This window comes from Emydura macquarii, unplaced genomic scaffold (assembly GCF_026122565.2).
Source record: "Emydura macquarii macquarii isolate MOO-44397 ecotype Brisbane River unplaced genomic scaffold, CSIRO-AGI_Emac_v2 contig_554, whole genome shotgun sequence".
Lineage (NCBI taxonomy): Eukaryota > Metazoa > Chordata > Testudines > Chelidae > Emydura > Emydura macquarii.
In genome coordinates, this window is record NW_027130691.1 from 5,815,864 (window position 1) to 5,838,785 (window position 22,922).

At 47.1% G+C, this 22,922-nt stretch overlaps 1 protein-coding gene across 4 annotated transcripts; it reads right to left on the reverse strand.

Annotated features, from left to right (window-relative positions):
* Positions 1–329: 329 nt before the first annotated feature.
* On the reverse strand, positions 330–16,393 carry LRRC43 (leucine rich repeat containing 43). Of its 4 annotated transcripts, none has more exons than XM_067539578.1 (12): positions 16,285–16,393; positions 15,161–15,439; positions 13,615–13,725; positions 13,320–13,459; positions 11,443–11,681; positions 9,798–9,976; positions 8,903–9,032; positions 5,459–5,598; positions 5,156–5,275; positions 4,329–4,520; positions 3,235–3,322; positions 330–557 (listed from the first exon to the last, which is right to left on the reverse strand). In XM_067539578.1, exons 1-12 carry the CDS (start codon positions 16,369–16,371, stop codon positions 430–432), a joined length of 1,833 nt encoding a protein of 610 aa, XP_067395679.1. In that variant the 5' UTR covers positions 16,372–16,393; the 3' UTR covers positions 330–429. The 4 variants fall into 4 exon arrangements, with proteins under 4 accessions (XP_067395679.1, XP_067395680.1, XP_067395682.1 ...); XM_067539579.1 differs by having other exon boundaries at positions 4,312–4,520; XM_067539581.1 differs by having other exon boundaries at positions 5,161–5,319.
* Positions 16,394–22,922: the final 6,529 nt, after the last annotated feature.

Below are 22,922 nucleotides of genomic sequence, written 5' to 3' on the forward strand. Positions count from 1 at the left end.
CCAGCTCCAGGGCCAGCCTCAGCAGCCAGTGCCCTTCCCACAGCACTGTTCTCAACTGTGCTCTTTCAGCCCTTTATAGGAATCACCTAAGCACCCCTTCCCGCTGGTTCAGATAGTCCCCTCTCTCAGGCCCAAACACCTCTCCTTAAAAGGGACACAATCTCTGATCGGGGCTGGCTGGCTCCAAGTCCCCCGGCCCTTAAAGAGGCAGACTACCCTGTTACACACCCACTGCAGTCAATGGGCCACTGACTTCAGTGGAAGTTGAGAGTTCAGTATTGCCAAACCTCTCAGGATGGGGCCCTATAGACACTACGGGCGAACACCCAGCAAGCTCCAAGGTTTTATTTCAGTAACAGACTGCAAATTTTTTTTTGCCTTACATATATTACATGAACCTGGCTCATCAAGCAAGTGGGTCTCATTTCTTTATTGCTGCTGGGCATTGGATGAGGCTGTCCACTGAATTAACTGGACTTGGAATTCTACTGTCAGAGGCACAGGCTGGATTTCTTGGATTTCCTTCCCTTCAGGAGATTCTTTGGTTTTTCCTTTCCCTGAGGAAAAGAATTAGTCGGTCATTGCCCTTGTAAAAGAAACAACCCTAGAAAACGCCAATATTCTGAATGTGCTGCATGTGTCCTTGAAGTTTTTGCAGTCATTCCAGTTCTAAAATACAGATCTAATTGAACATAAATGTGTTGGATAAGAATCCAACAATGTTAACGTAAGTGTTAAGATGCTCAGGCAAGCTGGGTACACTTTTGCTGTATTGTTCTAGAATTACTCAATACCCACCAGTCAAAGAAGATAGAAACAGAAATTCCAAAGCCTATGGAGAATCTGTTCAGGAATAAAATGAAACCTGCATGCCTCAGGTTGAGAATACATCTTTCAGTGTCTGGTTAAAGCGTTCGTTGTGGATGAGACTCATTGTGCACTTAGTGCTTTCCCCTGTTGGCGAGGGATCCTGGTTTCTATAACAGTTTTCGTTATTCGTACAAATTTGTTGAATAAATGATGCAAACTCATTTCAGACTATACGTAGTTAGCAAATCATTCACTGGTTGCGCCTGCATTAGCAAACTCAGTAGTTATCATTCATCACTGGTGCAGCACCAAGAGTGGTAGCAATGGTGGAAGTTGTAGTATAGATAGAGCTCAGATGTCTCATGTGGACCTAAACTGCGGCTTCCATCCATGGAAGCTGAACCAGTGGTGAATTACTCCTACCACTATTAGTACTAAGCTTGGGAGTATAGTGAAAGCTTTTGATGCTTGACTATTTATGTATGTGATCGGCCATCTAAGTCATGTGACATTTCTGCTCCCTGAATGGCTGACTGATACTTTTTAAACAGCAGAATAACAAATAGTGAATAACCCATTTTCCAGTGTGATGATCTGTGATGCAATTCACGACACTTTCAAGATTTGCACACATTTTCACGAATCCCTGGCAGTTGTCTGCACAGCCATGAAAAACAACCACCAGCCCGGCTAATCCCACCTAAAATTATTCCACCAGCTCTTCTGAGATCTAATGGTTCAGATCTGCCTTGTGGAAATACAACCACCTCTTTGCCTACACACCCTCAACAAAAAGCAATGGAAACCCTCAAGCCTCTTGGTGTAAGACGCTGGCTGACCTAAGGTACAATTTATTGTTATGTCCCTAATCTTTGAAAGACAATCAGTTGCCTCCCTGCTCTGCCAGCCAAGGGAAAGGGCTGGGTAGCCTTAAAGTGCACAGAGGTAAGGAAAGGCCAAACTAAGCAAAACCCTCAGTTTAATCTCAGTGGGTTTTCCAAAGCAGTGATAACACTCACGGATATCTGACGCCATCCAGGCTTCACCTGGCTTCACTGAAAGGTTTCATTGTTGCTGAGACCGAAAGAGGTGACCTCCTAGTACATATCACAGTCATTAAAAAAAATAAAAACAAACCACAGGTGCTAAGTGCTGCTTGTAACACTTCAAGGCTGCCCTCTACAATAGTTACAACAGATTCAGTTTGTTACAAGTGGGCTGACACTAGCACTGTGGTCATGGCCTCCTTTCCTGTATGATGAGTGGGCAGCTAAGGCAGTGACCATGTTCAGTGCAGCTTCTGCACATGTTTAACACTTGTTTCAAATGTGCATCTCGTTCTGTGAGGTGAATGTTGCAGCTGGTTCAAGAAAACTCTTTTCATACAACTTTCTCTCAGGCAGGACAAGCCACGGGCTGGAAAGCAGCTAGAACCCTGTCTTCTAGGGCACTGGCAGGATCTAGGGGCATGGTGGAATCAGAAAGCCACCCTGAGGCTACAAGATACTCCTCTTCTCACAGAAATATTGAAAAGCCAGGACCTTGCATTGTGTTCTCACCCTTCAGATGGGGGGCAGATATGTCACAGATAGGGAAACTGAGGCAAAGAGGGGTTTAAGTGACTTTCCCCAGGTCACACGGTCAGCAGCAGGGCTGGGACAAGAGGGTAAGAGTATTGATGGCCAGTCCCTTACTCTAAAGCAGGGTAATCAAGAGGCAGATCACAGGCCATTCTGGACCACCAGTTGGTTTTGAATGGACCCCAAAATCTTTTTATTTACTTATTATTGTTGTTGTTTTCTCTGGACCTTGACTCATATGTTGACCAAGAAATTTGGACCTTGACACGAAATAATTGACTCTCCCTGCTCTAAAGACTAGTGCAGCACCACGAATAGGAGAGGCAGGGCTGCAAATCAGGAGCTTTGGCTTCTATCACTGGCCCTGTGTGTGTGATCTTGAGCAAGTCACTTCCTCGCTCTGTGCCCTGATACTTACCCTGTGCGCAGTGCATTGAGATCTACAGATGACAAAACACTATCAGATTGCCAAGGGTTAGTATATGCTGTGTTATCACTAGACAACACTCCCCTATCAGATCAGCTAGCCCATGCCATGCCCTGAATGTGTACACACACACACACACACACACACAAAAATAGGAACCGGTTGAGCAAGGTACTTGACCCTGTGTCTAACTTTAAGCATGTGTACAGTCCCGGGGAGGTCAGTGAAACTACTCAGATGCTTAAAATTAGGAATGTGTGTACGCTCCTTGCTGAATTAGAGTTTTTAAGATGCTTGCGGGCAACTTATGGCTGGACGGATGCTAGTGCTGCCTTGCTCATTCTGTATCTCAGTGATGCAGCCCCTCCTAGAGGCTCTAGAAATGCTGATCACTTATAGCTGTACCCCTGCTGTTACCTTTGACAGGCACTGTGGTTTTCTGGCTTGCAGGACTTTCTCCCCCAGCTTTCTGTTTTTTGTTCTTGTCTTTGCTCTTCTTACTATCCTGGGGAAAAGAAGTTTGTCTTTCTTAGCAGGGAAGGTTTGCGAGCAGCTTGTGCCAGCAAAGCTTAGCCCTGAAGTTATAATTTCCTCGCTGGGACATCATGGTCGCTTTCACACTGCTGGGTTACATCGCAAGCAGAGGATTCAGGTTTTAAAGAGCACCCACCAGCCGCAGGAGCTCAGCAAAGAGCCTCTGTGCTCAGAAAAGAGAGCGAGAATTGCAGAAAATGGGAAATGCCAGAGAGACTGTAAAATAGGAATATTTCCCATAAGGCCTCAGCAATTCTTTAGGGTTTATATCCTATCTAGGAGCAATGCATGAGGGGGCTTGAGTGAATGATTTCAGTGTAGGAAAGGGAGACTGAAAATAGATCAGTTCCTCTTTAACATAGAACCATGTTAATAACACCACCCCCTAGCTCTTATCCAGCACATTTCATTTGTCCACGTGGAGTATAAGGGTTTTTCCACCTTCCTCTGAAGCATCAGGCATGTGTCAGTGCCACAGGCAGGCTACAGACTTTATGGACCATTGGCCATATCAGACTGGCACAATCTTATAGGCCAGTTTGGCTTTATGTTGGCAAGATAATCCAGAGAGCCCAAGTGTGATATAGTTCCATCTCCAAAATCAAAACATTATACCTCTCTAAGGGTCCGAGCTCCTACTGCCCTTCCTTACCCAACTGGCCCTGCAATGAGGAAAAACTCCTCAGAGCTAAGGCGGCAGGCTCAGGTCCCAAATGACAGGCCTGGGCCGGGTATTGCACCCTGCGGAGATTCTGCACTCTGTGCCGAGATTCTGTCTCTGCTCCCTCTCAAGCTCTCTCCATAAGTTCAGACCAAATTTTGCTTCCCGTGAAACACATCCAATCCTATGAGGCATCCCACAGAGCAGAGCCAATCCCCACCCTCATGCATGCATAGTGCTCCAGCTGACGGCAACGGAAGCCTTTCATACCCTCGTCCTTCACGCAATTAGCTGCTCACATGAGAGTGGTTGGTACCTTCTCCTTAGGAGACGGTGGCTGAGTCGTTTCCTCAGTGATGAGGACCCCAAAGTCACACACCACAGCCACATGCTGGTCGCCTGTTAAGAGGCTCTCTAGGTTCACGTGCCCGCAGCCAAGACTTCTCAAAAGAGGTGGCTCACTGCGGAGTTCGACGGGGCTTTCCTTTTTCTTTTTCTGCTTGTCACCCTGCACAGCACGGATTGGGTCATGTCCAAGAATCGCACAGCTTAAGATCATGGTTCATTCATCAGTCCTCATGATACCTTGATACCACCACCAGATAGGAACCCCAGTCTGGACTTACTTATCCATGGACCCTACAACCACTGCCCCCCTCCCCGTCCAGAATGAAGATCGAGCAAAATGGCTGCATTGAACGCCTCTATCTGAGGGGAGGGGGCTCAAAACCTTGGCAAGAACTTTAGAAATAAGTAGGAGGCGTATCATAGAAAATGAGGCCCTGAATATTCCTGGCACAGACTAGTCAAGAGATGAAGTGCTCAGTGCCTGTGGGAACAACCTCAGGTGAACAAAGCCCCCTGGGGACAGAGAAATAGACATCATCCATGTGATCCACAACAGAAGATTTTTTCCTTTTGAGATTTTATAATGCAGCCTTTCCACAATCACCTGAATCATATGGCGTAGCAGCAGATGCACCCCATAGAGGGGGGGCTGTGTAAGTGAGCAGGGGGCACAGGTTAATTAAAGTGAACTGTGCCTGTAAGCCACATTTCCTTGCTCTTTGTGTTGGTTTGCTTAGCCACCTTAGTCAGTCTTCACAAAAACAACAGCCTCCCTCCCCCCATCTCTCTTATTACCTTACCACCGTCCTTCTGCTTCCCCTTCTCTGCTTTTCCCTTGTCTGCCTTCCCTCTCTCTGCCTTCCCCTTTTTCCCCGCATCTTCAGCCACAGCTGCAGCAACGGGCCACGAAAACACCTAGCAAGATAGAAGGACCTGGTTCTCACGCTATGGTGTTTGGGCTGCAGACCGTGGTTTGTTACACTGGAATTAAACGTATGCTAATAAAGGGGGAACATTCACATTGCCAGGCTTTCAGAAATTGCATTTCCCTCCCAGCCAGACCATGTCCCTCTACACCAGAGTGTGCCAAGAGTTTACCTTTTCCTCTACAACAGTGACAGTGGTTCCAGACATCAGGAAGGCTTTCAGTGCCACTAAATCCCCAGCGACATGCTCCTTTCTGTAGCTGCACTCAATGGTCTCAGCCCAGGGCTTCCGAAGGGTGAGGTGCCTGCTCACTAAGTCAGAAAACACAAACTGAGCAGTGAGGACCACCCTGGCGTCTCAGCTGTGCCACAGAGCATAGGCAGCAGTGCCAGCTTCCCTGAGACCAGCGATTCCCAGCCTTGGGCTCATGACCCCATTTGGGGTTCTAACAATTGCAAAGACGCTCAACGGCGTCATTCAAGTTTGAATTTTTTCACTTGCCATGTAATTGATGTACTATCAGTATAACGCGAATCGGTCTATTTGACAAATGTTTTCAATCAATTTACAATACCACTTATAAATCTGATCACTGTATAATCAATGAATACACTTCCTGTTTATAAATATGCAACTCGCGCGTGGCAATTAGTTCTTCACTCATGACAGATGCAGCTACAATGCAAGACCTGAAGCTGATGTAAAATTAGAATGTTGATACTGGCTAAATGAAATATGTTATATACCCCAGAGAAATTCAACATGCATGCTTTTCTCTGAACAGTTTCTGCTTTGGGCTCAAACAGTAAAATTAACAGTCAATGGGTTTACACCAGGGTTGAATTTGGCCCACTGTTTTAAGTCCAGTCTGGCTACAACAGAGGAGCTCACCCGTGGGGCGATCCCATGACAAAGATGATACCAAGAACAGAAATGAATGCAAGATACGAAAGTGTAAGTTTGACAAATCCTTCATCGAGTTTGGATTTCCAAGAACGGAGGTGAAAGGGGAAGAAAGGCCACAGTGTGTTTTGTGCCAGGCTGTTTTGTTTGCAGAGAGCCATGATATAATTGCAAGACGTGTTATAATTGCAAGACGTGTTATCGCTCTACTTTGGACATTACTTCAGAGCTGCAGTGTGCAATCTCTACCACTAAACCAGACTTCGACAAATTGTGTCGGGACTCTCAAGCCCAGGTGTCACACTAGTTCAGGTATTTAATAGTAAAGCTTTTAAATATGACATGGCACAAAAAATTCAAACGACATGTTAATCTGCTAAATGTTTCTACACTAGGTAGTCAGTTTAACATTCTGAGCTTCTTCTGCTGTTTGTCATTTAAGACTATAGTCAGAATTAGTTATTTGCATTGCTAAACTAATGCATATATAGGCTATATTTATTTTCTCTGACATGTTTTTGAAAATGGAATGGCACATTGTTTTTTTTTGTTAAAAGAAAATGTTCTATTATAATTTCTTTTTGCTTCATTTTTAGTGGCAGTTTAGAGGCAGTTGTATTAAGCAAGCATAGCAATAACTATAATGACTAATTTCCTTTATAATTTCTGAGGATTACACACTTTTAAATCTCAATTTAGCAACCGTGAAATCTAGGGTTATATAACAGTATGACCATACAGTAAATATAATCCACAGTTAAAGCAAAAGTAATAAATGTTAGATAAATAGATTTAATGGCTATTTTAGGCTTTGAATTCAATGTTGTATTTTTTTATGTAAAAAAACATTAAAATGATTTTAAAATGTTTTAAATGAAAAATATAAATACCATAAGCATTGCAATGCCATGACTTGTCTGCGGGGGTAGCCAAAAATGTTCAGTGTTTAAATGGGGTTACGCTGAGTAAAAGGTTGGGAACCCCTGCCCTAGACTGCTCTGCTCTGGACACTGTTAGGAGGGTGTGAGGAGTTGGGTTTCTATAATCCATTCAGTCCTTGGGCTCTTGGCTCACATGGCCAGCACCGGGGATGGGGGCAATTAATCCCAATTGTGGGTGCTGTTTGTTAGTCATGTGGACACTTGCCTGCCAGGAACTAGATTTTGAGACCCACCAAACTCTATCACACTTGCTCTGATCCCAGCATAGGGCATTCTGACTTCATCTCTATAATTAGGTGCGGCTCCACTGCAGTCAATGGGTTTACACCAGGGCTGAATTTGGCCCACTGTTTTAAGTCCAGTCTGGCTACAACAGAGGAGCTCACCCGTGGCACGATCCCATGAGAATATGATCGACAGTAGAGAAATGGAGCATCTAATGTACCACTGTCTGGGATGCAGCAGAGAGCTGAGTGCAGGAGGCAACAGAAGTCCCATTGCCATGCGAAGATGAGGAGACTATGGTGAGACGCACTACTCAGCCGGCTGCCTGGATCAGGAGCAGCCTGAAGTCATTTTCAAGCTACTGAGGTGGTCGCAGTAGAAATGTGTGAGTGAGCAAGTGTGTTTGAAGCAAGGAAGGAACAAGAGCATTTTAAGGGGAAGAGCCACTGTTGTCACGTTCTCATTTATGCCACAAAGTACAACATCCCCCCTGAATTAACCCCACCGGCTTCCCATTAATAGCAGAACCCAGTTCAAAACTGCCCAGCCCCTAAAGCCCTCCCCATGCCTTGCTCGAGCACCTATCAAGAATCTTGTCCCTCTCGCCCCTCCCTCATTCATCTTGCACTGGGCTCCCTTCTGTCCCTTCACAGCATCATTCCACATTCCAATTCCAGCATCTCATTCTGGGGCAAAAACCTGCTCCTCTGCAGCTCCTGAATCTCTGTTTCATTGACTCTCCATCTCATATGAGATCTCAGCTCTTATCTCCCTTACTTCTGCCCCTGAGTTTCTCTCCCCCTTTGCTAGTATTTATTTTAACTTTGTGACTATAAACCCAATCCCCAAATCACTCCACGCAAAGAACTCTTGCTGATTTCAGCAGAAGCTGCGTTCATTCTGATCAGCATGAAAACTCTTGCTCCCAAGTGTGGAGCTGACTGGTATGAGTAATCCCTTTGACTTCTCGCAACAGCCAGCACTCCTCCTGGCAGAATCAAGACCTGTTTCCTTTCAAGCACTGAAACGACACATTCTGTAGACATTTAGAAATACAAACAGAGGGTACAGACAAGTGAATACATATTCTGATATTTTGTCATTCAAGAATATCATTTTCAATTTTTTTTTAAATCCCTGAAATCCAGTTGAGATCAGGAACTGGCCTTTTTATTTCACCCGGGGTTTCTGGGATTTCAAATAATCACAGAGCACGGCTGTGAGCTATGCTCTGTAGTACTGTAATTATCACACCAAATGAAATTACAGATTCAAGACAATCACTGGGGAAGTGTAAATCCTAGAATCTGATTTGTGTTCATTGTGTTTATTTGGACAGCAATATCTGTCCCAGACCAGATGTCTTGCGGGAGAATAATACCACCAATTAAGTGGCGTGATCTTGATAACGGATCTAGCTGTGACCTACAGTACTGGAGACGTGTTGATGGCAACACATTTAAATGTAGCAGTTGATGACATTCCAGGGAGACTGATAAACACCCCAAGTTCAGGTTAAGGTAAGAATTTCTTGATTCTATGGTACCTTTGTTTGCTGGTGGCTTTTGTTTAAGCAGAGGAGACACAGCTGGAGACTCTTCTCCTTTTTCAGCACCCCCTGGTGGGCTCTCAAGGTTTGGTGTGGCCATTGTTTGACTCTGCTGGAGTTTTATTACCTGGAACAGAAAGGCACCAAAGATATCTATAGAAGGGGCCAAATGCTGGCTGAGTCTGCACACAGGCACAGGAACAAAGTACATGGAAACAGGGGACACATATGGCTGATCTCAGCCAGAAGGTGGACGCACGTCAGCACTGCCTTTGCAGCATGTGTTTATGCTCATCTCATGAGATTTTAAAAATAATACATTTGAAGTTCCTGTTATTTGCCTTTTGGCTTTTTAACCTGTGGGGTTCCCATTTTCAAGCTTATCTCCACAACCATGAAACTAGACATTTCCTCATTTGTTTGTTTTTTTAATGAAAGTGGAGAGTCTGGTGCAGTCACATGACTTCCGGATGTAGCGTTTTAAGAAAAGCATCAAATATCAAAAAACTCACAATAAAAATCTCAAGAGCTGGCAACACTGCAGGAGTCCCTCAAATGGTCCCTGAACCATGATGGCAGGGCAAACTCCCAAGGTGAAAGGGGAAGTTAACTTCCATGGCCAACTCATTTCTTGTGCTCTTTGCTGAGACTTCCAAAAGGAGGCCAGTTGCAGGGATGTGTTTTTAGTGATGCAGACAATGGCTGCTGAGAACTCACCAAACTCATTTCATACAGGCCTCTTAACAACCACTGGATGAGAACAACTTTCAGTCATTAATGACCTGGGCTGTGTTACACCAGCATCCTGGAAGTGAAAGGCTGTGTATCCCTCTTACTAACAACCACCTCCTAGCTCCCTTTATTTACATTTTAACTCATTGGAAAAAAAGACCTCAGCACCGTTAGCGTCCTCGGCTTTCTCCTTTTCCACAAACTCGTACATCACATAGTAGCTGTGAGTGATCATGGGGGGCTCTGGGCTGCTTTCCAGCTCCTCTTGTTTGATGGGGTTGGGGATGCCTTTGATTTTCCCAACACTCACCACCATTTGTGCTTCATTCACAATGAGATCTAAGAGGAAGATAATCCAATCAAGTTACAATGTGCATACTCCAGGATGGAATTTGAAATAACGTAGCAAAGCAAGTTAGGAAACCAAGGGATAAAATATTTTGGGGACGGAGGCTGTTTGGCAGTGGGGAATCCTTTAAGGTATGTCTACACTGCAGTTGAGAGGTAGGACTACAGCAAGTGTCGACACATCTGGCTAGCTATGTGTAAACATAGCCTAGTTCAGCAAACCCTCTGTTCCACCAAGGAGCACCCAATGTAGCTCCTGATCCGTTAATGCCAAGGCAACCATTGGCCACATGGGGTCACTCAAAAGCCATGCAAAGAGCTTCCTTTCCCATGTAATGGGCTGGCTGCCTTCACAGCTCTAGTTTAGCTCAATCAGGAGAGCAAATTCAATGCTTAATGAAGGGCTTCCCTTCTGAGGGAACCTTCTAAACATCTGACCTTAAACACCGTTATTGGGATTTAAGCAGATGCTTAATTATTTATACACTGAAAGTTAAATGTGTGTACATATTAGGGCCCTAATCCATCAGCATAGAGTGGCAAGCTTGAGTGGGAAAGGCCCAATCTAAAATCAAACACAAGTCAATGAAGTAAGGGCTCACTCATGGTCTGCCCAGCTGATCTTATTTCACTAGAGACAGTGTCTTCCTTGGATGGCACAAGACAGATGTCACAAAGAGAGAGGAGTAAGACTGTATCGCAGCTGGGCTGTGGGTCTGAAGTCCAAGAACTGCAGATCTTTGTGTTTAATGAATAGATAAAAACCAAATTCCCCCCCCCCCCCTCCAAAAAGCTGCCCATCACCATGGTGCTTGTTCTAGGATGCATAAGCAAAGTTCCGTTGATATCAATGGATGTTGTGCATGCACAATCCAGAGAGATTCTTGACCCAGGAAATACAGAGAAATAATAATAATGAATACCTAGCTCTCACATAGTGCTTCTCATCTGTAGCTCTCAAAGCCCTTTACAAAGGAGATCAATAAATATCATTATCCCCATTTTATGGATGGCCAATACTGTCCAAGAGAAATAATTGGTTATATAAAGTATCCTCAGCCATCTTCAATCTTGCCCAAAGGTGAGAATTTAGAGAGAGTTTTAGATGATACATCAACAACCTTAGCATTTAATGGAATTAAAAACATAATGCTCATACTTTGCGCTTACAGCTATTTATAATTAGACATCAGGTAATTAATCCTCACAGCCCACTCCTATGATGCAGGTATGTGGGAAAAATTATCCTCATTTTACAAAGGGGAAAAACTAAGGCGGAGGAGGGGGGGACTAACTTGATCACAAGCAAACAGGAAGCCACCAACGGGTCTAGAATTAGAACTGAGAAATCCCGATTCCCAGTCTCATGCTCAATCCACTCCCCAAACTGCCTTTTTTTTTTTTTTTTTTAAAAGATTACAGATGACTACAGAGATATTTAAGAAATGAAGTCTCACCTGGCTTACTAGACAGACCATGGAACTGATGCTTCTCATCGGGTGATATGTTCCTATCGTCCAGTACGCAGAGTTTGGGCAGGCTGTCTACTATAAAACCTCTGTAGCCAGGAATGAGCACTAGCGGATTACCCTGCAGCACGAGCGTCCTGAGGTGCCTCAGTGTGGCCACTTTAGAGACTATGCCCAACAGATCCGTAAAATTATTAAAACTTAGGTCAAGAGAGAGAAGATTTGGCCTGAAAGAAAACAGAACAGCTTTAGGGCATGTGACAGGCAGCATTCATATCAGTATTTAGGGCTCAGCCTGGAGTCTAAGCAAAGCTCTCATTGAAATCAATTAATCAAAGGTATTTTCCCTGGGCCACTGTATAGCAACAACTTGGAATTGTAGGGGAACTAAGATGGATTCAAACTGGGAACCCACAATTCTCAATATGCTACTGACAAACCCCTGAGCCAGCCAGGACATCACTAGCAAGCTATCTGACACACAGGACAGCTAGCTAGCATACAGTATCCTTTCCTAGCACTGGGTCTAATCCGCAGGTCCTTATTCAGGCAAGACTCACATTCAAGACCTCAGGATGTGACCCTGGAAAAATGCAGATGGAAACAGAAACACAGGAATTGCCATACAACTGCAGCCAGCCTCCACCCAGTCCCGTATCCTGTCTCTGACATTGGCCAGAACCAGCTGCTTCAAAGGAAGGTGCATAATTAGTAGATAATTTTAAATAACTGCACAGGGAGAAAGCTGTTTCCTAACCCCATTTGTTTGTGATTCATTTATGCCGTCAAGTATTTTATCTGTAAACTAGTTCAGTGCACCCTGCTTGCTATAGATATTAAGACAAAGATAAAACAGGATAACTCAGGTATGTGAGAGCAGATCATACCCAGGTGCTTTACACTAGCTAATTTAACTGATGCTGTGTGTCACTCTTCAGGGCAACTCCACCTGTATTTTCCCTCAGTGGTCCAGCAAGGTCCCCAGTCTCAGGCTTCCGGCTCCCCAGTCATTGCCTTTCTGGGAGGAGACCTACATCTCACTCCTTTTTGATTGGGGTGTTTCCAGGCTGCACAGTCCCCTGCCCACAGGGGGTTATTCCCAGCACTGACAGGCTGCCCGAGGACACCTGATGGATTTCTCTTCAGAGACAGACAACAGGTGCAATTGCTACAGTTATAAGATACCACACAGCACTTCCTATACAAGTCGACTTTATTCTTAAGGTAAAAACACTACAGAGAAAACGTATTTAAAACAAGAACCTACACGCATGCTAATAAGTTTACCAGAGATCACCTCAACCTTAACCTGGGCTCTGGCAGGAACAGTTTTCAACACCCCATCCACAGGACTTCCTTTGTGCCACAAGTTCATCAGTGCTTCAGCTCAAAACAGGCACACGGTCTTATATGGCCTCAGCAGACCAAGTCCTTCTAACCCTCACCTATGGATTGGGGCCTTCCCTGGGCCAGGGGTCCTGTCTGTTTGCTGGATCAAGAAGCAGGCCCTGAAGCAGTTTAAAACCAGGCTATTTATCCAAAAACCCTTTCTTCGTCTGTTGGTCCCTGGAGAATCCACTTTGAACTAGCACATGCAGCCTCTCCGAGGGAGGGCCTACGAAGGGCTGACAACAGAGGAAGCACATTAGCATCCTCCTTTCTACTAGAGAAGGTACAGATAATTTCACAATAACGGGTACACAAGTGTGTTTTTAATAAATGGACCCCCAAAGATATTAACTCTAATTCAATAAGGTGTTACTTAATGTAATAAAGTTTAGCTTAGTTCCATCAGATTTGTTCAGGATATTACAGGATATCGCCAGGCTGTCACGCTGTGGTCCTTCTTTAGTGTTGCGAGTTACCAGAATTCTGCAGTAAGATATTTATCCTCTGAAGAGCCCAGCAGCCTATTGTAGCCCAGCCCCAAATGCTGTAGCTCCGGAGGTGGGTGAGAACACAGATCTTGCAAACCAACAATCTCATTGCCACAAAGCTCCAAGACCTGCCGGGGAAAGAGGGAAGTTATTGGGGGAGGGAAATGACACTCTTCAGATTTTAAGTTTTGTATTCTGTGTGTTGCTTCTGCCATAGCCCACTACGGTTCTTTGGGTATGTACTAGGCAAAAGGGAGGCTCAGCTCATCATCTGCTTATTTACCTTCAGTGTTCTAGGAAGATGGGCAGAGTTTATTCTGCTGATTTGATTTGCACTGAGTATGAGTTCTTCCAGGTTATGAAACTTCAGCAGATTTTCATCAACTTCATTTACCTGGAAAGAAATTCAAATTCATCTTCAGTCACCTGTCTCTGAAGCACAGATGTATCTTAGCATAACAATACAAGCACACAGGGCCACATCAGTTCCTGATTCTGTGATCCTCACGAAGGCAAAACTCCCCCTGGCTTCCATGGAAGATTTCTATCTGATTTCCCCTAAACCAATCTTTTCAGGTTGCTTTACCATAGTATCCAAGTGCCTAAGTACATTTGTTTTGCCTGAATAAGAACTGCAGGATCACATCCATATTTTGTACAAATTGTGGGGCTGATCTTGAGAGGCACTGGTCACATGCAGCTCCCTCTGATTTCAGCAGAGGCTTGGGGTGCTCAGCACGTCACAGGATCAGGCCCGAGAGCTTCTAAAACAATTATCTTAAAAAAACATAGTTATACAAGGTGGCAGCAGAGGGAGGAGAGGCAGGGGCTAAGGAAGAAGAGCAATTTAGTGTACAGCTGAAATCTGGAATGCAGTGGAGTATGTGAGGTGAGGGGACACCTGAAGACTGGTTCAGCTGGCAGGAGCTGCACTCCAGTCATTACTGATCATTGGTTCTCTTCCTCCCTAGGAACAGGTAGACAAGACATACAACCAGAGCTCAAGGGGTGCAGCATCTACAGGATGTAGCCAGTATTCACAGCTATTGGAGGGCAGTTTCATTCCCTCTCCAGTATGTTTACTTCATAATCTGGTCTGGAGACAAACTGAGCATCTGAGCCCCTTCTGCCAAGTCTTAATGAGTTTTTAGCCAACATGTCTAACAGCACCTAAGCCTTGTTTCAGGAAAGCACTTAAACTTGTGCTTAATTCCCAATGAATTCAATTGGACACAAGCACATGCTTACAGTTAAGTATCTGCTTAAGTGCTATCCTGAAGAGGGCTGCTTTCCTCAGTCAAGGCCTTAATGTTGGACTTTTCTTACGGCTAAATAAATGGGGTGAAAAAATCACCACCCCTGGGATGGGATGGGTTTACTGATGTTACTGAGACGTATTTGAAAACTATAAGAAATAGATAACATTGTTTCTGAAAAGCTTTTGTGGGATATATATTTTTACACCTTGCCCATCACAAAGAAAATACTATGTTCAGCTTTTTAGAACAGGAAGTGTATGGCAGCATTTTATTAGAGCACAAAACTGTGAAGAAAGGGGCTGAATTTCAACAATAACCCTTAGCCCTCACACAGGATCAGGTACTTCTTAACTAAGGATGCCTCAGAGCTCTCCTGCGAGATAGGAACATAGTAGCAACTAATTTATATACGGGGAACCTGAGTCAGGAAGGCTACATGACTTGGCCAAGACCACAGAGGGAGGCAGTATCAGAGCTGGGATTAGAGCACAGGAGTTCCAGGCTCCTAATCTTGTGCTCAGTCTCTCTCTACATTTTAACAACAATGAAGATCCCGCTGGTTGAACTCACTCCTTTATCCACTATCCTTAAGGACATGAAGAACGAGAAGATGAAGTTGTCCCGGATGCGCTGTGGCGATTGTACTGCCAGCTCCCTCAGGTGCTGGTCCTCCGGGCCGCAGTCAGCTGGCAGAGCCCAGGGGGAATCTGGGCTGCTCACAAACTCCATTAAAGTCTCCAGACTCTCTTCACTGGGAGCTCCGATTTCCGGGTGCTGGGCTGCACCTGCCTCTCTCTGGGCTGCATTTCTACATGGTTTCCTTTTCCTTAACTCAGAACGGGACTTGTTCTACATAGGACAGAAAATTGGGGGGAGAGGAGAGGAGAGGAGAGCGCATGTGCAGAGGAGTGAGGGCAAACTGAGAATTTCTGGGGCTCTCTTAGGGTGCCCAGATGTCCCCACTTTATAGAGACGGTCTCAATATTTGGGGCTTTTTCTTATATAGGCACCTATTACCCCCCACCTCCTGTCCCAATTTTTTACGCTTGTTATCTGGTCACCCAAGGCTCCCTGGGACTGACAGGCCCTGTCTGCTGGGAATAAAAGGGCTGGGCTTTTTTAGACGAGGACATTTAAACCATCTAGTCCACTCCCCATTGGCCTCCGAATGCCAGAGAAGATAACCTCAGTCCCTTGAGCATTCGGTCTGCAGAACATCTGGCGCGAAGGGGTCTTTGCCGCCTCACACCGCCGGGGGCCAGTGAGCCTGGGCGGTCAGGCGCTGGCCTGGCAGCGTGAGGTGACGCTGCAGCCAGCTAGACTGTAGGCTCCTCGGCGCAGGGACCCCGTCGGCAAAGCCACTGGCGCTGGGCCCGGCGCTGGGCACACAATCCCAGCGGCAGCAGGGCCAGGCTGCATCCCCAGGTGCATGGCACCGGGCAGCAGCCTCCCCAGACACCTGCCCCCCCCCCGCCCGGACACAGCTCGGCGCCAGTGCAAAGGATACTGGGGGCACCGCAGGGCCGACCCCCACTTTTCTCCAGGCCCTGCCCAGGCGCCCCGTCCCGCAGGCCCAAGAGCTGTCTCCAGTCCCGACCCTCCTCTGTCTTTGCGGGGGGAGGGGAGGGGTCTGCGCGTGCGGCCGTGCCAGGCCCGCTCCCCCCCGCCAGGAGCGGCGCGCCCTGGGCCCTCACCCAGCTGCCGACGCCGCAGGGGAATTCACCCAGGCACAGCCGGCGGAGGTGCTCCCGGAAGGCGGCGGAGGCGCTGAGGCCGCCCATGGCTGGCGCCCAGCGCGGGGCAGGCGCGCGGCACCAGCGCGTCCCCAGTTGCTAGGAGACCGAGCTGGTTGCTAGGTAACACCCACGCCGGCCGGGTGAGCGCGCGGCGCGGCGCGGGGGAGGAGACAGGCAGGCCCCGGAGCGGCGCCTCCCTCCGGGCCAGGAGCGCGCGGCAGCGGCACGCGCGCCCTGCAGCCGCCGCCGGGGCCCGCCGCGCGCCCAGCGGGTGGGCACGTGGCCGCGGCAAGGCGTTCGCCTGCCGGTTGCAATCACAGCCCCGCAACGAGGAGCCAATGCACACACACACACACACACAGACGTGAAAAGACAGGGCGGGTGCGGGCTACGTTCCCTGGCAGAGAAGTTGCTGCACAGCTAGGGCGGGTTAGCGAGCCGTCCGGAGGAGACGTGCTTTGGCCCTGGCAATTCAATCCAGGTTTCCAGGGCTAGGGTAAAATAACAGTGCCGAGCAGATGGACACGGTATTGCTGGCGTCAGCCGGTGGCAGCTGTCGTGGTCCCTGCTGCATTGCGACCAGTGCTGTTGCTGTGCTCCTGGGGACACCGTGACTGGCCAACCCCCTGCATGCGGGGTGGGGAATATAAAATGTACAGCCTCTCTTTTCAAAAACAGGAGTGTGCACCCAGCTGCGATGGTTTTGCAGCCAGGGGGACAAGGGATCAATGGGGGTCCGGCTGGAGAACCAGCTGCCCCACACTCACCGGGCAGTCGGGGCTCCTGTCTGTGGGAGGCTGGACCTGGTGGCTCCCCGTTCTAGGCATGGCGACCAGGCGCACAGGGTCACATTGCCATTCAGATTTGGATTGGCCACCCCTCCATCATGATGGCTGGCCTAAATTTCAGCAAGTGGCATTGCGACACAGTGCACAGGGTCCCCTGGCACCACTTGGCAATGCTCAGAGCAGAAGCCAGGCCCTGGAGACAGGAGCTGCCGCAGCCGGGGCAGAGCCCTGTGAAAATTCGTGTTGTACACTTCTTTTTGTCAGTTGTATAATATGCTTGCAAAGGTGCTGCACATACACCGAAAGGCTGCTGGGGGAGAGGCACTGTGATAGTCTTTCTGCCCCCTTATCGGCTCCATCACTGCCCAGCTGCTTTTTGGTATGGAATGCATGGAGTCACGAGACGACAGGAAAGAACTCTGCCACATAGTCAAATGTGGAGATGAGTTGGGCCACTTGGGATTATTTATCATTATCAAATATTTCTAGTGCACAGAAAATCACGCTAGACAATGTATAGCGCAACTAAAAAGATTTGGGGCCCTCACTAGAAATTCTTGGTCTAATTAATAGTAAAATGAATACCCTAGATTGTGAATCAAATTAATCCATGGCTAGTATCAAATAAATTAATGTGGAAAAAGATGAGCATATCTGATCCACACTCTTTCATTAACGCATCACATTGCACTGCTTTGTTTTTTAAAGAATAAAGTCTGATTTTCAGTCCCTTCTGTAAATTGATCCTGTGCTTGTGTACTGCCTGAAAGCTTTAGGGAGTCTGTTTCTTTAAGCCCCAATTTCCTCAATATATTCAGCTGTGAACAATTAATCAGTTTATGTAGTTAACTCTTTAGAGAGATGCATGGTCTGAGCATGGGACTGGGAGCCAGGAATTGCTGAGTTCTAATCCTAGTGTCACCTACTGGTGAGTGTGTGTCACATGTCCTTCTCTGTGCCCATTCCACAGAATTATAGTCACAGTGTTTAAGGCCAGAAAGGATCAGCAGCTCATCTAATCTGACCTGTATATCACAGGTCACCAACATGACCCAGTACTTGCACACTAAACCCAACAACCGAAATGAGACCAAAGTAATACCGCGCACTGGAGAAAAGGCTATTATGTGCCACAGGGGGGCGTATGAGAGGAACCGAGACACACCAGTCCCCGAGGCCCCTGTGGTGGCAGGGAATTGATTAAGTGAGCTATACCCAGATGTTCCTAACAAGTGACCTACACTGCAGAGGAAGGTGGAAACCCCACAAGGTCGCTTCCAATCTGACTTGGGGGAAAATTCCTTCCTGACTCCACGTACAGCAATCACATGTGAGCCAGAACCAGGCAGCCATGCACCCGAGAGAGAGAATTCTCAGTACCACCTCAGAGCAAGGGTCTTCCGTACCCTGCCGCCCCTCTCTAGCTGTGGCCAGAAAAAGAAGACAAAAACAAGCCCCAGAATACACTGAGAGTGGGGCGCAGGGAAGGGTGCATGTTGCTACAGCCCTACCTCCAGGCTTGATTCCTTAGCTCAAGCCAGAGCAATTCATGCTTTTAGCTCTGTTGATCTTTCTCTTTCTGTGGGTTTGGGTCAGTTGCTTCGCTTCTCTGTGCCTCCATCTCCCCCTCTGGGAAATAAGGATCCAGTGCTTGGGATTGTAAGGATCAATGAATGAATGTCTGTACAGGGCAGCATCCCTTGTTAAAAGTAGTGCAGTATTCACTCCCAACGTGGCAGAGAGGCTCCTGTAAGATGGAGCGCTGTAATACGTTATTTGCTATAAGCAATGGCTGCTTCCCCTTACCCCCCTACAGCCTGAATGCAGCTCAGATGTCACAGGACCATAAGGAGGCAATTAACAAGTTCTCAAATTCAGTTAACATACAATGCCGATTACATTTATAGACAACAAATTTCCTGTCTTTAGGGAATCTTTCAAACAAGCTTTCTGGGACAGATGCTGATCTGTCACCTTATCAGCATGACAGAGCAGCTTATCACCATCGCATCACCATAGCTATGAAAGGATGTGCAAAGGAAGAAATTCGCACACACACACACACGAGATAGTGGTTTGGCGTGGAAGAACTAGGCAAATAGCTTATCTCCAGTTAAGTAGAACATGTAGTGAATCCTATTCATCTCTGAGAAGTGGAAACACCAAAGAACTTCAGTAGCATTGAGTGATTTTTCTGGATGTGAACCTGTTGTTATTTATTATCTGTATCATACAGCACATCCGGGCCCTAGTCATAGTCCGGGTCCCCATTGTGTGAGGCGCTGTACGAACATGGAACAAAAAACTGATTCCTGCCCTGAATAGCTTACAATCTAAGTATAAGACAAGAGACACCAGATGATACAATACAGACAGATGGAGGAGTGCAAGGAAACACCAAGACAACATGGGTCAGCATGATAAGCAGTCTCAGCACACCTGCTGCCTAATCGTTGTCACATTTTACGTGGGCCTCGCAGCAAAGGCGAGTTTTAAGGCAGGGGGTAGGAGGAGGTAGCTTTGCCGATGTTTGCAGAGAGCTCCTCCCAAGTGCCTGTTTGAAACATTAACAAGAGAGTGATGGAGGCTGGCTTCATGGGCAGCGGAGAGGCAGGACTCCACAGCTCAACAGTGAATCAGAGATGATGGGTAGGGTGGGGCTAGGTGGGTAGGGCCGGGAACAGCAAACGTGGTACAATTTGACAGTGCATGTTCTGTACCTTGTGAAATGAAAGACTCCATCCCCTAGAGTGGATAGGAAAGAATTAAACAACAGCCCAAGCACCCAACATCTTTACTCCCTTTCTCAGCTTGCCAGATCAGACCTGCCCTGTCGAACTGCAGGCACTCCTCTACGTCCTCATCTCAGACCCGCCTGCAGCGCTACGGGGACTCAGAAAGAGGGAGGATGGTCCAGGTTCAATTCCTTGCTGTACCACAGACTCTGTATGTGACCTTGAGCAAATCAATTAGGCCCAATGGTATTTAGGATTCCAACTTCCATTGATTTCAGTGGCCTTGGCCTTGCTTGTAACTCAGTTCCGCACCAGCAAAACCGGGATAATAGCGCTGCCCTGCCTCACATGGGTGTTGAGAGGTTAAATACATCCAAGATTGCGAGGGTCTCAAGTGGGGTTATAGAAGTACTTTAGATAGATCTCGTTGGTGTGATCTGCTGCCTGGGTCAGATGGGTTTGTGATGGGTGCCCGTAGGCCCCTGGTTGATCCAACTGAGCTCTTAATCTGGCAAAATGGAGCAGTTGCCCCCAAAAGTTTGTGAACCACTGTCCTAAAGCATTAGTTTGTCATCTTTCAAAATGCCAACACGCTCAGAGTTAAAGCCTAAGAAGTGATACCTGTGTACCGCAAGATGAGAAGAGTTACAGCCCTCCACTAACGGGTCCATTTCAGCTTTGGTTGCCTCTTTCAGGACAAGGATTTGCTCTGATGGTTGCAATGCTAGATGTCTGAGGTCTCTCTCGGAAGGAGTAATTGCCTTCCTCAAAATGCAACGTCTATGAGGGCTTTCAAAATGACCCCTGCCAAACTCCCATGCTCCCATGCTACCAGATACTATGGCCTTCGTCTTCTTCCTTCCGGTAATTCCAACCAATGGGATCTGCTCTATGAGCCCTCACCCTCCAAAGCCCTCTGTCCAGTGCCATATCTTCTATCGCACCACATGCTAATGTCTTCCTTTATGACATCCCACCACTTCTGCTTGGGTCAGCCTCTCTTTTCCCTTCATCCTTGTTCCGTTGAACTCTCTCCCCTACATAGTAGTCAGGACTGCACTGTACCTGCCCAAACCATCTGAGCCTGCACTCCCTCGTGTTTCCTTGTATTGGTGTTCCTTTGAGCACGTCTCTAACACACACGTTCCTCACGTGGTCTTGCTTACTTACACCACCCATCCTTTCAACATTCGCTTTTCCGTGGAACAGATCGTTTGGCCATGTTTCTTCTTTGTTGCCCAACAGTCAGTACCACACATTAAAATTGGGGGGGGGGCACTCTTTTATAGCCTTTCACATTTAATCTTACTGGGCTCTCCCTGTCATGTATGACACCACTTATCTCTGTCAGTTTGAGCCAGGCATCTAGCTCTAATTTCATCCTCCATGTCCCCATTTTCCAGGATTCTGGAACCCAGATACTTTAAACATCATGTTTTGGGTATTTTCTGACCATCTAGTTTCAAGGATAATTCTTCAGTGGTCACGTCATTGAAATGACATACCATATACTCTATGTTTCCTCTGCTTATTTAAAGCCCATGTCTTCCAACATCTCTCTCCATTTACCAAGATGATCTTCTAGGTGATCTTTTTTTCTCATGGCTTAGAATGATATGAACTGCAAACAACACGCACCAAACCAAGATGCCTCCCTCTGTTTGTTCCTTGTGAGGGTATCCAGGACAAGGATACAACAAAGGGCTCAGTGCTGATCTCTGTTGCCCTCCCACCTTTACCAACAGTTCATCTGTTTCCCCACTACAAGCTCTGACTATTGACGTCACACCTACATACATGGCTTAACAAACCGCACAAAGTTCTGGTGCCATTTTTCTCCTTCATACATTATGTGATGGGGCTTACAGCCCCCCTGCCCCACTAAACCAGAGCAAGGCATAGGACAGTACTGGGCTTGGGAGGCCATGCCTCTCAGCAGCTGTAGGGTGGGTCCAGCTGGTGGGACAGTTTAAAAGGGCACTGGTAGCCCTCGGGAAGGGGAAAAGGAGTTGCAGGCTGTCCCAAGAGGGTGGCTGACACCTGGAGCTGTGGGAAGAGTCAGTGACTACAGCCTAGGTTGGGCCATGGTGGAAGCAGAGAACCATAATCTCCCCCCACTTCTGGAGTTGGAAACCCACAAGAACGGGATGTTGTCCCCCTAACAGACAGCTGGTACCCCTTAGGCTGCCAGCATGCCCCAAATGCAGGAGATGTAGCCCAGTAGGAAGTGACCTGGGGGGGGGGAGGTGTAATAGCTGGGGTGGACCAATGAGTGGACTGGACACTGAAACATGCCTTTAGGGCCCTGGATTGGGACATGGTGGAGAGGGAGGGTCCCTCTGTTGTGACAGACCCCGAAGGGGAGAGGAAGAGACATGCAGGAGGGACTGAGGCCCACTGTATATGAGCCGGCAGAGCCCACTACAGAATGAGCAGACCGAAGACAACTGTGGAGCCACTGCCTGCCCGCCGCCCCAGCTGTCCAGCAGACTGACCCATGCCCAGATCACTTTTGGGACTCGCGCCAAGGACTTTTCCAGATCAATGAACACCAGGTGTAGATATTTCCTGTTCTCTCTCAAAATTTCCCACCAGCTGCCTCAGTCCAAACTCAGCAAAAATATCTACCTAGGGCTCAAATACTATGGTGATGGGTGTACTATAAATACCCACCTAAGTAAATAACTAGCTAGCTCACACCTGCCATACGAGTTCTGTCTCATTTAGCCTTCCTATCCTGACTGTTTGTAAAGGGCCTAGCACGCGGAGCAAGCACCCTAAGTCATCAACAGTGTTTCATGGGAGTGATTATAAGAACAGCTGCTTCATTTAAAGTTTTTCTAGCAATACTGGGCCAAAATTCTCATTTAATATTGGTGTAAATCATAGTATCAGAGACTTTAAGCCAGAAGGGATCATTTGATCATCTCGTCTGACTTCTCTCATATCACAGGCCATTACATTTCACCTATCCTGAGCCCAATAACTTATGTTAGACAAAAGCATTTCAGTCCTCAGAAGGCTAAACTGTTACATGTCACAGGCACTAGAACAGGAGACACAAGGGCCCTAC

What these genes read in the sequence shown, in the direction of transcription:
- LRRC43 (XM_067539581.1), bottom strand. Translation starts at nt 16,371, where the DNA reads ATGGGCGGCCTCAGCGCCTCCGCCGCCTTCCGGGAGCACCTCCGCCGG. An exon ending in TAAGGATAGTGGATAAAGGA is followed by an intron (nt 13,726 to 15,160) that starts GTGAGTTCAACC and finishes ATTTCTTTCCAG; the next exon opens with GTAAATGAAGTTGATGAAAA. An exon ending in TCACTGTTGTAGAGGAAAAG is followed by an intron (nt 5,320 to 5,458) that starts GTAAACTCTTGG and finishes CACGGTCTGCAG; the next exon opens with CCCAAACACCATAGCGTGAG.